At 41.9% G+C, this 15,904-nt stretch overlaps 1 protein-coding gene across 1 annotated transcript; it reads right to left on the minus strand.

Annotated features, from left to right (window-relative positions):
- Window positions 1-3,961: 3,961 nt before the first annotated feature.
- On the minus strand, window positions 3,962-15,173 carry CTNNB1 (catenin beta 1). The gene is made up of 15 exons (XM_065400033.1): window positions 15,114-15,173; window positions 14,206-14,433; window positions 13,741-13,994; window positions 13,408-13,646; window positions 13,118-13,319; window positions 12,676-12,820; window positions 11,997-12,100; window positions 11,574-11,912; window positions 10,897-11,055; window positions 10,043-10,162; window positions 9,361-9,511; window positions 9,161-9,282; window positions 5,973-6,033; window positions 4,985-5,204; window positions 3,962-4,713 (listed from the first exon to the last, which is right to left on the minus strand). Exons 1-14 carry the CDS (start codon window positions 15,124-15,126, stop codon window positions 4,996-4,998), a joined length of 2,346 nt encoding a protein of 781 aa, XP_065256105.1. The 5' UTR covers window positions 15,127-15,173; the 3' UTR covers window positions 3,962-4,713; window positions 4,985-4,995.
- Window positions 15,174-15,904: the final 731 nt, after the last annotated feature.

The following is a 15,904-nucleotide window of genomic DNA, read 5'->3' on the forward strand; positions in this document are numbered from 1 at the left end:
GGGAGTTGGTATCATCCCCATTTACAGATGGAAAATGAGCACAGGGAGTGACTGATTTCCAAATGTCCCACAGAAAGTCTGGGATGGAGCCAGGAACAGAACCCAAATCTTCTGGCACCTCGTCATGTAGTTTAAAGGCAATTTGCAAAACCAAATATAGTACAGTGTTCTGGTTAAAAGGGTACAATAAATGACTTTGCACTTCTATATTGCAGTGATTTCTGGTTAATAATTGCTCTATACACAAGTCAACTTGTGGCACTTTTCTTAAACTATTTTGATATACTTCAGTATATTCCAGATTCTGTTTTGACTATAAAGAAAATATTAATTAAAAAATTTCAAACTGAGACAGACCAAGCTACCTGTGGTAGATTTGTTTGAATGTTCTCCCTCACTCTCCTACTTCATTCTTCCACAAAGTTGTGCTCGTTTTGACACATTTGCTGCAGTAGTGATTGTAACCAATTACAAATTTAGCATTAATTTCACAGGAGGGTTAAATACCTACTCTGACATTTTCCTACTGCTTTACTTTTGCAGGCAAGCTACTGAATTTAGATGAGACATTGAAGCTTGATAGTAATAATTTTTACTTTTCATTAGCAGTTCCCATATGATATTGTTGCTTGGGCTTTGAAATTCTCTAACGAGTTAGACATGGAAAGATCAGTGCTAACAGAACAAGTATCACACCATACACATTGAAATCACTTCTTTTTAATTAACAATATCTTGTTTACAATGGCAGGAACAATTAAGAATATTGCATGATAAGTCACTAATTTGTTTTTAGTCTAGTTCCTATTTAAGTGACAAAGTCCTTCTTCAAAGGTACATGGTGACTATTGACAGAATAGCTAGCCATACTGCTTCATTGGTCTATATTAAAGGACATTGCCATTCCCAATGCCTCCCTCAGTGACTTACAGGGGTATCCTTAAGCTAGTGAAAGAACATTTTAAGCCCAGTTTTGTGTTCTAAATGACAGGATGTATAGGTTGCATTAAATGCCTAGCATTTGAAAAATTGATTTGTTAGGTACTTATCATGTTTCACTGGGCAGTTCCTGTATTTAATGCTGATTTCCCTAGTAAATCAGTTGCACTAGGGTTTTTTTAACCTATGCTATTTTAGATGGGTATTAAAAGATTCTATAGAACTTATACACTAATGTGCACTGGGCTCAGGTTTGTGGTCTCTGCAGGCTCAAGTGTGTTGTCAAGATAGTGATTGCAAGCTAGGGCTCAAAGGAATGGCTTTTTCCATCTCAGAATCAAATTGAGTTGTTTTACTACTGAAGCCTGCACTAGATGCTCCCAACTACAGGTAAGATTGAAACTGCTGTTAGGGTGTGTTATCTTAAATACGTTCTACTGTTTTAAAAAACAGTCTAATTGAGAGGAAGTGGCCTATTTTGTTAAAAACAACCCAACAATAGTGACAGTTAAGGTTGCATCACTGCACACAGCCAAAACTGTAAAAGCTTGGACATAGGCAGTTTCAAAGTGGAAACCTATAATTCTATGGATGTACCACACCCTCTTGAACAGATACATCATCAAGGTTTTTGCATTAAGCAGTAACCTCAGCAGGGTGAAGGCAGAATCAGTGTCAGTTCATGGGGGATGTTATAGTCCTGTGTGCTCATCTTCTATAATGGATATATAAAAAAGCCACATACTGTTGGGAAACAACACATGTAAATTGGTATTGGGAGCTGGCAAGAGATGTCTTATGGAGTATATTAGCAACAGTGTTGTAGGTAATAAGGGGTTAGATTCCTATATTCCTTCCCCTATTTCTGTAGTTTTGGAGCAGGTCCTCATGCAAACTTAAATGCTAGTTGACCCCTACTATTTTTTTTTTTTAAATACACCTTTAGCATCTCCTTCCTTAGAGGTTTTTATGGTCAGGCTTGACAAAGCCCTAAGTGGGATGATTTAGTTGGGATTAGGTCCTGCTTTGAGCAGGCGGTTGGACTAGATGACCTCCTGAGGTCCCTTCCAACCCTGATATTCTATACCACAGAGGCTGGCTTACCACCCTCAGGGGAAGCTGTAGTTACCAGGCATTGGAGAAATTGTGACACTGAAGCATATCCTGACCCCCTGCAGGGGGTAATAGGTAGTAACATTCTTTAGTAAATTGTCTAATGTTTTATCCCTGCTTAAAAGTAAGTTGCCAACAGCCAGCCTCCATATTTAATTGGAGTCAACTGGAAGAAATCTTTTCAAAATAGTCCTAAGTGGCTGCAACACCAGCATTCCATCAGCAGGTCTGCCTACTATTGTGTCCCTTTCCTGACAGTGGATAAATTATATATCTCAACCTACCAGTAAGTGATAGCTGCCCTCTTGTCTGACAAGGACTTTAAGGCATTCACTGTCAAAGGAACAAGCTTTTATAGGTTGTGTTAAAGAGCTAGACTTACACAGGAAGTGGCCACAAACATCCCCTTTGTATAACACATCCTTGATATGTTACCTCTGAAAAATGTTGATATTCCTTTCTAAAGTTTTTTTTTTTTTTTTTTTTTTTTTTTTAAACCATCCCTCAGTTTACGTCAATGGCAGACCATGCAAACCCCTTAGCTTAGACTTGGCCCTAAGCTATGGGATTGCTAGCCCCCTTGTCATTTTGCAGTATGTTACACATTTACTAGTCAGCAGTAATATATGTGTATTTCCATCCATGGCTCTGGGAGAAGTGTGCTCCTAGTAGCTAGTAATTAACTATACCCATCTAATCAAAAGCCAGCTTACTACAAGTACAGCTCTAGCTTTAATTAAAGCAAAAAAAGAGTGTTCAGCAGTTTACACTTAACTCACTTGTAGGGGAGTATGCACCCCCTTAATGAACAGTAAGAGACTAGCACCTATGTTCATAAACCCATTTGTCAAAGTAAGACCTGATCCATCTTGCTCAAGCTACAGAAAGTTAGGTTATTTGTCATTTTGCTGACTCCACAATGGGAAGGGAAAAATGTAACAAGTACATACATAGGGGAGGGGGTTGTCCTCAGGTATGTACTGTAGCTAGGAGTGGTGCCTGATTGCATTTTTTGTTGTTGTGGCAATTCTCACAGTCTAATGCATCTGCTATGAAAATATTCCAAAAAAGGTGTTTTAACTCACCATTTCTGTTTGAAAAATTTTACATAGAAAAGTTAAAGTTTTTGTTAGATTTAAGTTATCCACCATAAGGGGAAGCAAATATCTAAATTCAGATGAAGGCAGAGGCATAATTAGGACACAGATCTCTTCCCTTGAAGGAGAGCACTCATGCTCTAGCATTCAGTTAATAATGTTGTAGGCAAAAAACTCATTAATATCCCTCTTAGAGGATACTTGCTTCTTGGTATAGGCAGTCTATATTTCTCTGAAAACAGTGCAAAAGTGGCAAAGCCAGCTTTTGGTCACAGACCAAATGTTTGTGGGGCTGGTCCTTAAGTTTAGGCCATGAATGCTGGCTCAGTTCATTAAGCAGCATTGTGCCGTTGTAACACACAGCACATGAATTGCAGATTCCATTTGCCAGGGCAAAGCAATTTAAAAAAAAAAAAAACCCACACATGAACACACTAAAGCCAGAGGTGATTGGATACTTGTTTCAGGTCTGATGCTGGTGTTCAGTGTTACAGTATATACAGGTATCAAGATTTGATGTAATGGTGCAGTGGTAAGTTAAAAACCTCTATGGGGAGTACTGCAATGGTTTGCTTAGTCACCCTATACTAATTCTCCTAAAAATCTCTGATTTGGTCAGCAACACAGGTTTCCTCAATAGTCTGCTCCGTTTAGAAGTTGCTTTATTTTTGACTGATTTATGCTATGCTACCCTTACTATGCAAAATAGTCAAATTGCTGCATGAAGTTAGTTTTGTAGGGGGAAAAAATCACCATGTGGATATAAGCTATGTATTTCCTATTTCAAATAAATTGAGACAGTTGAGTGAATTAAAAGTTTACTTTAATTCTTAACCATTTTATAACTGCTTTTGCTCATGAAGCATCTGTATCACAGCAGGCTACAATAACTTTGGGATAAAAGGCAACTGGTAAACTGTCCACTACAAGGTTCCAAATAAACAGTTCTTACTGGCCCCTACCCAGACACATCCCAGATAAAGTTTTTGATCAAAAACATGAAATAGATCCACCTGCTTATTTTAAGCATATTAAAAAGGAAACTAATTGGACCATTTCTATTTCTCTATTTTATACAAAAAGGCTACACAATGTTACACTTTATTCAGAATACAATTAGTGATTATGAATTAGTGTTCTACACCATTACTCGATCCTTAAAAGTTAGAAACTGCTGTAGCATATTCACTATAACTTAACACTACAAGAGACTTAAAAAAACCCTACCAGTTACAGCAAAAAGAAAGAAGTCTACTTTCAAAGCAAGCAAGGTCAGTACCATTACAGAGGTTAAAAAAAATTTTAACAAGCAAGGCTAAGGTTTGATAAATTCCATCTTGATTCTCTCTTGTGCATTCTTCATTTCTGAGTCACTCCCAAAATCCATTTGTATTATTACTCCTCGACCAAAAAGGACCAGAACAAAAAGTTTACTTCAATTGTTCCCATAGGAAACTCAGCTTGGTTAGTGTGTCAGGCACTTTCTGAGATACTAGCCCACCCCTCGAGCCCTCTCAGCAACTCTACAGGCCAATCACAATGCAAGTTCATTCAGACGATACAGCTGTGTAGGAAGAAAAACAAGGAACTGTCAGTGCTGTAGATTTGCCCACATGTTAAGACTGCATAAAGCTGGAGCACAAAACACTGAAGTTAATCACTTCCACACTTCATAGCCGGAGTCAGTTCAAGTGCACAGAAAGTATGAGCTTCAAGATACTCAAAGTTCAGTATTTTGATAAGAGTTGGACCCATTTAAGCCATTCCCTCCCTGCCACCCAAGTCCTCAGTTCAGAAGGTTGTTTTATTCCAAGTTTTGAGTTTGAGCTTCTTACCTAAGGACGATTTACAGGTCAGTATCGAACCAGGCCAACTGATTACTGTCACCTGGAGGCAGCCCATCCATAAGATCCTGGGCATGTCCCAGATCTGGCAGCCCATCAACTGGGTAGTCAGCACCAGGGTGGTGGCCACCCATTTCATGCTCCATCATAGGGTCCATACCCAAGGCATCCTGACCATATCCGCCAGAGTGGAAAGAACGGTAGCTAGGATCTAAGAGTTAAGGGTGGCAGAGGGGCGGGGGGGGGGGAAAAAGGCAGAATGTTAACAGATGTTAGATGCATCAAAAGCTGCAAATATCAGGGTGAGAAGATGTAGCCATCTAGTTTCTTCTAGTTCAGTCAAGCTAGACACAAATGTATTGTCTGGTCTAATAGCTATCTGACCGAATGAGAGAGCCTTTCAGTGTGGCTCTGCAGACAAAGCATACTGCAGTCAAAAGCATGAGCAAATTCCAGCCAAGCCATTAGTCGGCATAAACAGTACTGAAACCCAACACAGCAATATTGTAAGAGAACAAGCCTGCTAACTGCAGATTTGCTTCTTATGTGGCTAGTCAAAATGGTTTACAATCCTTAAAACAGACATGATGATAGTCTCTACAGATTTGAAGAACACTATCAGGGTACAAGCACCACACTTTGTTTTAAAGGAAAACTGCAGTTTAATTCATATTTAGAATAAATGGGAAAGTTCAGAAATACTCTTCACGAAGATGCTCATTGAGACTTCCCAGCACAAGGACCACCAATTTCTGTTTAAGAGAACAACTCCCAACTGAATGGGACCTAGAATGTTGCAGAGCTAGTTATTACTTGCTATTCAAGATGGTAGTTTCCCCATCTCACTGCCAAGTTGTAGTATTGAAGTGATTTGCTTTTCTCAAATGGCATCTCCTGTATTATTTGCAGTTCTCCTTTAAGGGCACTGAATTTAGCCAGGCTTAAGTTTTAGGAAATGAGGGAAATGGAACAGACATACCATCTGGACGGTATCCAAGAGGCTCTCCCTGGGCACCAATATCAAGTCCAAGATCTGCAGTCTAAAGGTGGTGTAGAGAGCAAGAAAGAAGGGAGAGTTTAAAAAAAAAATTATTCAGTGACAGGCTTTCCATCCATCAGTTGTACCACATGAAGGCATTTTAGAAAACCTAAATATTGGGTCTAGAGTTTTACAAGTTTGACATCTCACTGTAAGCAGGGATTCCAGACACTCCTGTGTTTACAACAAATCCTACAGTATAGCTTTGCTTAGAACCAGAACACATTTACAAGCCCTATAATTTGAGGGCCATCTAACGGCTTGTCTATGCTACGGAGTTAGTGGCATAACAGCAACCCCCATAGCATAGATGCTCACTACAGCAACAGAAGAGGTTCTTCCATTGTGTAGCAACTCCATCTCCTTGAGCAACAGTGGCTAGGTCAAACACAAGAAAGCCAAGGTTGATGGAAGCAATGTCTACACTGGGGGTTTAGGCTGGCATAACTGTAGTGGTTAGGAGTGAAATTTTTTTCCCCCCCTCTCCACACACCCCCCCATCGCAACATAGCTAAGTCAACTTAAGTACAGACCATGCTGAAGATCGACCTTTAACTGCCAAAACTGTTTGACCACCTATGAATAATACCCCCTATAGAAAAATGCAATGACCTGCAAATTTGATATTATTTGGTTACAGAAGGCCTACAAACAGAAGAGGTTTACTACTTTAATGAACAAGTAGTAATAATTTAGTGGTCAAAGCCAGAGGTTCTCAAACAGTGGGTCCGTGGACCACTAGTGGTCCATGAACTCCATTCATGTGGTCTGTGGATAGTTCCCTCTAAGTGCACACATGGGTGGCTACACATGAGAGAATGAAGGGCCACCCACCTAATCAGTGGAGTCATGCAGGTGTGGCTCCACTAATTAGGTGCCTGGACCCTGGAGAAGACGCACATGAAGGCAGCGGAGTGAAAGGGGGGGGGGGGGGGATTTGGGACATGTAGGGCTGTGGTGGCCAGAGAAAGGCGACTTCCCCAGCTCCAGGGCTGCAGATGCTGGAGAGAGAGACACCCCACCCCCCCTTCCCAGCCCCAGCTCAGTGGCTGCCACAGCAGGGGGGAGAGGGCACATCCATCGCATTAGGAAGGTAAGACTATGGATATTAAAAATAAGAGTTGTAGGCTTTTATTTGTATAACAAAAAAATGTTAAGTTGTATATAGTGCTTTTATCCAAAGCTCTTTACAATATAGTTAACTAATGGTACAAACAACATTTGGAAAGCTCATTAAGTGGTCTGCCGAGACCCTCAGCAATTTTCAAGTGGGCTGGGGGGGAAGGTGGGAGGGGGAAGAGAAAAGGAGAGAAGAAAAAAAAAAAGCTTGAGAACCACTGGTCTAAGCCATAATAAGATCTTCTGTGATAATCTTGAGTGGCCACTGAAGAGCCTTGTTTGAGTTTGTCCCTTCTCCTTCCAGAGGGATCAACTGCAGTGTACAGCATCTCCTTTACTGCAGATTCAGTGTTGTTTCTCCTTTGCTCCAGCCTTGAGCACTGTATTTTGAGGGGGCGGGGGGGGGGGGGGGAGAGGAGGAGGAGGAGGAGGAGGAGTCTTCTTTTGGGCAGTACCGTCTAGAGAACCTTTGAGCTTCTTCAGGACCACTCATGCTCCCCTGTCCTTGAACAGTCAAGACTGCTTCAGATTGTGTGCTATATACACCTTGGGGCCAGGTATCAAAAATCACTGGAATTATATCTAGAAACTACTCATTTGAAACCCCAGATATGCAAGTAGATCAGGAAATGTCTAAGACAACGCGATCAGGTTTCTCTTTTTATTCCTTTATGGCTTGTGGACTCCTCTGTGCTAACCCCAGATGCTTTTGTTTTGCTTATAACCTTTAAGCTGAACCTCAAGAAACTATTATTGATGCTTAATTATAGTTGATCTTTTTAAATCTAGCAATAGCATAAGTTCCCAGAAGTATTTTCTTACTTTTTTAAAAATAAACACAAAATTTTTTATAAGAACAAAATTGGGTGCATGTCCAAAGAGGTTTGTGCACATGTTTAATTAGCTGGCAGCAACAACTGATTTCCTTTGTTTTTCTTCTCATCTCTTCCCCAGAAGGGGGTTGAAAGGGCTTGAGGGTACCCCACAGGAAGGAATTCTGAAGTGTGCCACCCTGGGTTCTCAAGGGGGTTTTGCAGTTGGGTGATGGCAGCATCTACCAATCCAAGGTCAGAGAAAAGCTGTAACCTTGAAAATTTACTACAAGCCTGTAGTGGCAAGTAATTTTTAGAGTCCTTGTGGGCCCCCACCTTCTGCACATGAAGTGCCAGAGTGCGGAAATCAGCCTTAACAGCAGCAAAAGCCATGAAGAACCCCAACGTAAGGAACTTTAACATGCCACTAACTTGTTCTGAGCAAGCCTTTAAAATAGAGAAAGTGTGTGGGTAACTGTTCTATTTGTAACACTATTTATGTGAAATGTGGTACTTTCAGCTCAGTCCTCTAAGTGAATAATCCAGAGGAACTAAAGCCACCAGTTTTAAGACAAGAACTACAGCTACACTGCACAATTTAGATCTGGTAGTTAATGTAACTTAATTTTCTCTTGTTAGGGGCAGGGCATTTTAAAAATAGTCAATAAGTATGCCCAACATGGCCAAATTGTTGCAGCTTGTACAGTTAGCAGCAGCAGTTTTTGCCAAGAAGTTACTTGACCTAAACCACGAAGTAGAATAGACCAAGAAAGGAATTACATAACTGGTAAAGATTTTTATTTTTTACAAAAATGTACCAAGGCCTTTAGAAACATCTGGCCTGGGAATATCCCTTCAAGGTATACCTAGAGAAGCAGAGACTGAGTCAGTTGCTTCATTAGTGTTTCTCAAAAGAAACTGACCCAAGGGGGTGACAATTCCAGCTTTTGGGGGGGGGGGGGGAGAAGAACACACACACACACACACACAGTCACCACAGTATACACACAAGCCTTTCCTCTTTGGAAAAAACAACCTGCTCTTGGATGTGCTGTCCTCAGACAGGGGAAATGCAGCCTGGTCCTGAACAGTCTAGAAGGCTCTCCAGTAGTGAAAGGGAGAAAAATCTGATGGCATCAGGAAGGTCACATGGGAGTGAGGGTTTTTATAGGAATAGGAACAAAATGACGAACTCACCTCATTCCAAGCCATTGGTTCAGTTCTGAAGAGAGAGCTTGTCAACTCAACTGAAAGCCGTTTCTTGTAATCTTGTGGTTTGTCCTCAGACATTCTGAACAGCACTGCAGCTGCATATGTTGCTATTGAAAGGAAACAATAGATTTTAGTTGAGCCCTTGTCATTGCAATGATTAAGCTTTCTTATTTTTCTTCACTTACCAACACCTTCATTTCTAGAGTGAAGCAGTTCTGTTAGAGGAGCAGTTGCTCCCTCGGCTTCAATGGCTTCAGCTGCCTCCTTATCTTGAGCCAGTTCACAGAGTACTCCTGCAGCTACTCTCTGGATATTCTCAATGGGAGAATACAGCAACTATAAACCACACAAGTATATCAACATAAGTTTTTGGCTTTGATAGTCATGCCATTTTGAGGACAGCTGCAGAACTAGAGACTAGAGGGAACTACTCATTAGTCCTACTAAACAAAGGGGTCTAACCAATTTGATAAGCCAGTCTCCTTTCCCCAGCAGTAAGTAGCTAGCTTAATATCAATATTGAGCTAAATCTTGACAAGGATGAGGTCCAAGCTGTCTTTAGCAGACTGCAAGAGGGAGCAAGTTCCAGAACCAAAGTTCACTTCAAGGTGGTGAGCCAGGTAACAGAACAAAGTGAGTATTCTGGCAGAACACAGCCACCCTAATAGAAGGCCTCACGATGTGTCTGGTTCCTTGTTAGGAGTCCTGGGATCATTTCCTTAGTCACCCAGACAACTGATTTGGGCTCATTCCGTATAATGCTGAACTGATGGGCCAGATCCAACATTAAAAATAATGTCTTAAGGGTTTTTTCATGCCAGGAAGAAAAAACTCTCAAACGCAGGCATTTCAAAAGATTCAACTTACCTGCACAAATAGTGGAATGGTATTTAGACCCCTGATTACAATTCGATTGTGAACATCTCGTGCAAGGATATGAAGGGCTCCAGTACAGCCTTCAACTATCTCCTCCATACGCACACCCTCCTGTATAGGGAAATATACAAAGGCATATTACTATACTTTTAAGAGGGACATTTTAAACTGTTAGGATATTGAGTTTGTGCATTCACGTGTGCATTAATCCCCCTATCTTGGTAGATAGTGATAGAGGGCAGGGGGAAGAGGATAGGAATATACAGAGCCTCTGTAACTTGAAGTTTCTCTGACCACTAGAAGTATTTAGTGTGTACTCCAGTTCATATACCAGTCACTGAGTTACTCAAAGTTTCAGATTCACTTTGGTGCACGTGTGCGTGCGTAGTTCTGGTAAGACAAGATTGTTGAGTAGCAGGTGGTGTCCCTACCTCTGGTTTGTTGGAAAAGAATCTCTACTCTTCCCCCGATTAGGGAACAGGCGCATAGTGTAAGGTTATTAGTAGACAAAGTCTCTTGTTCAGTAAATGAATTAAACTGGCTCTCCCAGACTCCCCATGGATCCAATATTGGAGAGCTCCGCTTTAGGGGAGACTGTCTGGAGAGGGGGTGTGAGCATGTACATGACACTTATCCAGATTTGTCAAAATGCTAATTGGACTGCAGAAAGAAGGTGCTTGTAACATACTAATAGTGAATGAATCTTACTGTTTACAGCAAGTCATTTTAAGATTGTAGAAAACCCCATTTTCTGCTATGCTTAGACATTTAAGCAGCATGCCTTGACTTCTAAGAGGGAAACATCCCGCAGTGTCTTGTTTTGCAACTACCTCTTAATAACATACCACAAACTGCTGTTGTGTTCCACCCATAGATGTGCGACGCTGGGTATCCTGATGTGCTCTAACCAGCAACTGAACTAGCCTTGGAATGGCGCCTTGTTCACGCAGGGGTGCATGATTGGCTGGACAGAGAGCAAGATTGCGGATCAGACCAACAGTAGCCTGCAATTGGGAAGGAAAAAAAAATTAAGAATTTACTGCAGTTAGTCTTAATTCTGATGCTGTAGCAAGCAAATCCCTGAAAGAGCTAGCTTCAAGCTGTTAAAGGCCTTGTCTACACTGCCACTTACAGCACTGAAACTTTCTTTGCTCAGGGGGTGTTAAAGAAACACCCAAGCAATGCAAGCTTCAGCACTGTAAAGTGGCAGTGTAGATAGTGCTCCAGCACTGGGAGCTGTGCTCCCAGCCCTGGCAGTTATCCCCCTCACAGAGGTGGGAGAGCTCTCTCCCAGCGCTGGAGCAGTGACCTCAGCTGTGTAGACATTCCCTAAGGTTAGTCTTCCCACCCATCCTAGACATGGGTTACCTAGATGTTCTCCTGTAGCTTACCTTGAAGACCATATTCAAAGCAATCTCAAAACTCTAGTGTCAAATACACCACATTTTACTAATATACTGTTCATTTCACTAAACATGTTACCACAGATGCAACAAGTGCCATCTTAAATTTAGAAGTTTACCTTGATCAGGGGCCAGTGAGATGGTGGGTGTAAGAGTTTAACCACTACTGGAAGTCCATAGTGAAGACGTACTGCATTTTGTGCCATCTCAGCTTCCTGATGTCTGCTAGTGAGGTGACGAAGTGCACAGATAGCAGGTTCTGTGATGTCTTCCCTGTCACCAGCCCGAAGAACAGTGCGCACAAGAGCCTCAATACCACCAACTTGGCATACCATCATCTTGTTCTTATAGTTGTTGCAGGTAAGGTTAGAAAGGATGCCAGCTGCACAGGTTACAACATTGATATCATCTGACCCTAGAAGCTGAACAAGGGTTCCTAGAAGACCTTCCATGCCCTCCTGTAGAGAGGGAAAGAAAGTGTTGTAAATCAACACACAAAAAAGGTGTTGCTTGTGTTCTTGATCCCTAGCAAAACCACTTACCTGCTTAGTTGCAGCATCTGAAAGATTTCTGAGAGTCCAAAGACAATTCTGAACTAGACGTTGGCTTGGATCTGTAAGGTGGAGTCCCAAAGCCTGCATCCCACCTAGAACAAGATGCAAGTTAACACTTCAGTGTTAAGCCTACAGCCTTTCAGAGGCAGTAGTTCTCTAGATCCTGATCTTGCAGAGGGCTGAGATGGAGAGCACCTTCAAATCCACCTGAATTTAAGAGGTAATGGAAGGCACTCAGACTTTGCAAGATGATATCTTCTACCTCCAGTGTCATCATAATAAAGACTCCTATACTGCAATGGAAGAGTTTGCCACAAGTCTTAAGTCTCCCTAAGCAGTGTCCAAACACTTAACCATGAGTCTTCAGCCACTTTAATTTTGGCAGACAAACGAACTCTTAGCATATAGTACATTATGACGACTGCTCAGTAATCTATTGTATGACAGTCTTGTGACCAGGGAAATCAAAGCTACACAGTGGTTTATTAGTAAGAGCCACCAACATAGTCTAAGCCACTAATTTCTAAGGAGATGTATTTACACATTTAGTTTGTGTAATTCTTTCCATAACATCAATTCATATCCTTGTGGGGTGGCATGTATTGGTACTAGAGTACAATACACACATGCAGCCATTAGCATGGGTACAGCTAATCTTGACACTTACCAGCTTCAACAATAGCAGGTTTGTTACTAGAGCAGACTGAGAGCACCTTCAGCACTCTACTTGTGGTCCACAGTAGTTTCTCATATGTGTAGGTCCTCATTATGTTTACTAGAGCCTGGGGTCCACCACTAGCCAGAATAATCAACTGCAAAGGAAGTTGTATTTAGAGCTTAAGATGAAAGTTATGACCCCTTCTTTCCCTTGTCATTCATTCAGTCTCCACATGCATGGGCAATAACCTGGATGGCATGGGGCCGTTCAATGGCCTCAAAGTATTGGTCACCCTTGCTGAAGCAATCTTTTCACCTCTAGATATGGTTGGTTCCTACATGTGAAGGGAGAAGTATCCTCCATAATGACATTAGTGTCATATGTCTGACAGCCCATAGACTGACCGCCAATAGTGAATCTGCTCATGAAAGAGTTGGATGCATTTATTTACCTTGCTTTCTTGATTGCCGTAAGCTAAAATCTGAAGGCAATCTGTTGTGATGGCCAAGAATTTAACATTTGTCTTGTTGAGCAAGGCAACCATTTTCTGCAGCCCACCAGCTAGACGGACAGCCATTTTGGCACCTTCCTGATGCAACAGGAGGTTGTGCAGAGTAGTTATAGCATAGAACAGCACGGAGTCCACTGGGGAACTAAAAAAAAAAACCAAAGCAAAAGGAAGTGAGCACCTACCCCATCAGTATTAAATACAGGTAAGTTGTGCAATGATATGCCACATACCCAAGCATTTTAACCAGAGCAGGAATGCCTCCCGATTTGAAGATGGCCAACAATCCTTCACGGTGATGCGAGAGGTTGTGTAGTGTACCTGCAGTGCAACGGGCTGTTTCCACATCATTTGTATTTTGCATGGTACGCACAATAGCAGATACCATTTGAGGAGAGCGCATGATAGCATGGCGGGAGGCTTCCTTTTTGGACAACTGATGAACCATAACTGCAGCCTTGTTCACCACCACCTATATGAAGCATGAAGCAAGCTTTTAGTTGTAGCTAGTCATTTTAAGGACACCTTGCAAATTGACTACATTAAGCTAGAGCATACATATATACCTGGTCCTCATCATTCAACAATTTGGTCAGTTCTGGGATGGCACGAGTTGCAAGTTCTGCATCATCTTGATAATTTATCAAGTTAACGACAGCATGTTTTAACATCTGGGATGGCTCAGCCAGGCGCTGCACATTAGTTGGATGAGCAGCATCAAACTGTGTGGAAGGGATCTGCATGCCTTCATCCAGGGTTTCAGGGAACATAGCTGCACGCACTCTCTGTGCTCTAGTCATTGCATACTGTCCATCAATGTCTGAAACAGAGGTAAGATTTGACTTAATGGACTTTGCTTAAGATTGGACAGATAACTAGCATAGAAAGTAGGAAGTCTAACAAGACAAGGGACATCAATTAGTCAACTTGGTATTTAAATTTGTAGAATTAAGCAATCTTGATTTTACTAGACGAGTGTCAGTTTGCAAGTCATTCAAACAAGTTAATGTAATAGAATGGAATTTCCTTACCAGCTACTTGTTCCTGGGTAAAGGACTGAGAGAACCCCTGCTCCCACTCATACAAAACTTGGGTGGTGTCGACATCATCCTCTTCAGGATTCCCCTTGCCACTCAGAGAGGGAGCTGTTGTTGTGGCACCAGAGTGGATACCAGAGTCAAGATAGGATTGCTGCTGCCAGTGGCTGACTGCTGCTTTTCTATCTGGCTCCATTGCCATATCCAACTCCATCAAGTCAGCTGCAAGAAATCAGTGTTGAATATGTAGACCACTTGTTTATTAGGTGAATTTTAGTCCTAAGAAGATGCAGCATGAATTGTAACAACTTTGAATTTATTTGGAAAGAGCTGAGACAGTTGCTTCAAACTATTAGGTTTTAACTTTATGCCAGTTCAGTTACCTGGAGACCCAAGCAGAACATTAAGCAGAAACAGGCAACCCCAACAGAACTGGGCAACAGAACTCTTGTTGGTGCATCCAGAACATGTAGGGATTCATTCACCAGTCTTGTGCCTTTTTGGTGGGGAAGGGACCTTGTTGGCACTTCTTAGACTGAGAAGAAAGCATATGTCTACAGGTTTGTGCTCTTCATAGATTCTAGGACTGGAAGGGACCTCGAGAGGTCATTGAGTCCTGTCCCCTGCCCGCATGGCAGGACCAAATACTGTCTAGACCATCCCTGACAGACATTTATCTAACCTACTCTTAAATATCTCCAGAGATGGAGATTCCACAACCTCCCTAGGCAATTTATTCCTAAAGAGCAATTTTCCATGTACAAAATATTTAGCAGTAGATGGAACAGTTACAGTCCCAGAGTGATTAAATGGGAAGAAAAAGAGCTAAAGGGTTAGGACACCCCCCAAATATTTGTCCGAGCCAAGCAAAGTTCAGTCTGAGTGCGATATGTTAGATATACCTTGGGTTGCCATGTTCCTTGCCGGGCTCCCAGAACTGTAGCCTGCAGAACTTCAGAGACCTTAACCAGAAAAAAAACAAAAAACCACACACAAGAATTACAAACTTGCTAGCTTTGGTTAGTTTCTAGTAAGAGAAAGGAGTTCAAGTTATGGGATCAACCTAGGATGTTAATGCTGTATCTCAGTCCACAGGTTAGGAGACGCATCAAGACTGTATATAATGCACTCAATTACTCATTAGCAATCCCGCTCATCTAGGAATGGAAACATCAGGAACTACACATCCTGGCTTCTGCTAGCAATCTCAAAACATTTACTTTCTTAAAAATCCAAGAGGAAAAGCATGGAGGACAGTGTTGAAACCGTTTTCTGCATTTCTCTATTCCTTAGCTATAAACTGGAACCAGATTAACATCATGCGGGGGGGGGGGGGGGGGGGGGGAAAGAGAAATAAGAAGAGTACTTTGACACCTTTCCAGCTCTGATCCTAGAGTCACTATGTAAGTCTTAACCCCTAGTAAGGCTGCAGACCTGGAAAATGCATAGACCCACTGTAAGTCATCATTATGCAAGGCTACTAGTGGCCCACTGGCCATCCTTCACCACCATTCCACAGGTGGAGAAAAGCCATTAACTGCATCCCTAGGCCACCCAGAGACTTCCACACTCCAGAATCCTCAACTGAGCATTTAAGCCAAGTCTGAGTCTGCTGTGTGCCACGGAGTAGCACACAGACTTATGATTTAATCTGTTCCTACTGCTCACTCCCCACCTCAATTTGGTTTGCTAG

This window comes from Emys orbicularis, chromosome 2 (genome assembly GCF_028017835.1).
Source record: "Emys orbicularis isolate rEmyOrb1 chromosome 2, rEmyOrb1.hap1, whole genome shotgun sequence".
Lineage (NCBI taxonomy): Eukaryota > Metazoa > Chordata > Testudines > Emydidae > Emys > Emys orbicularis.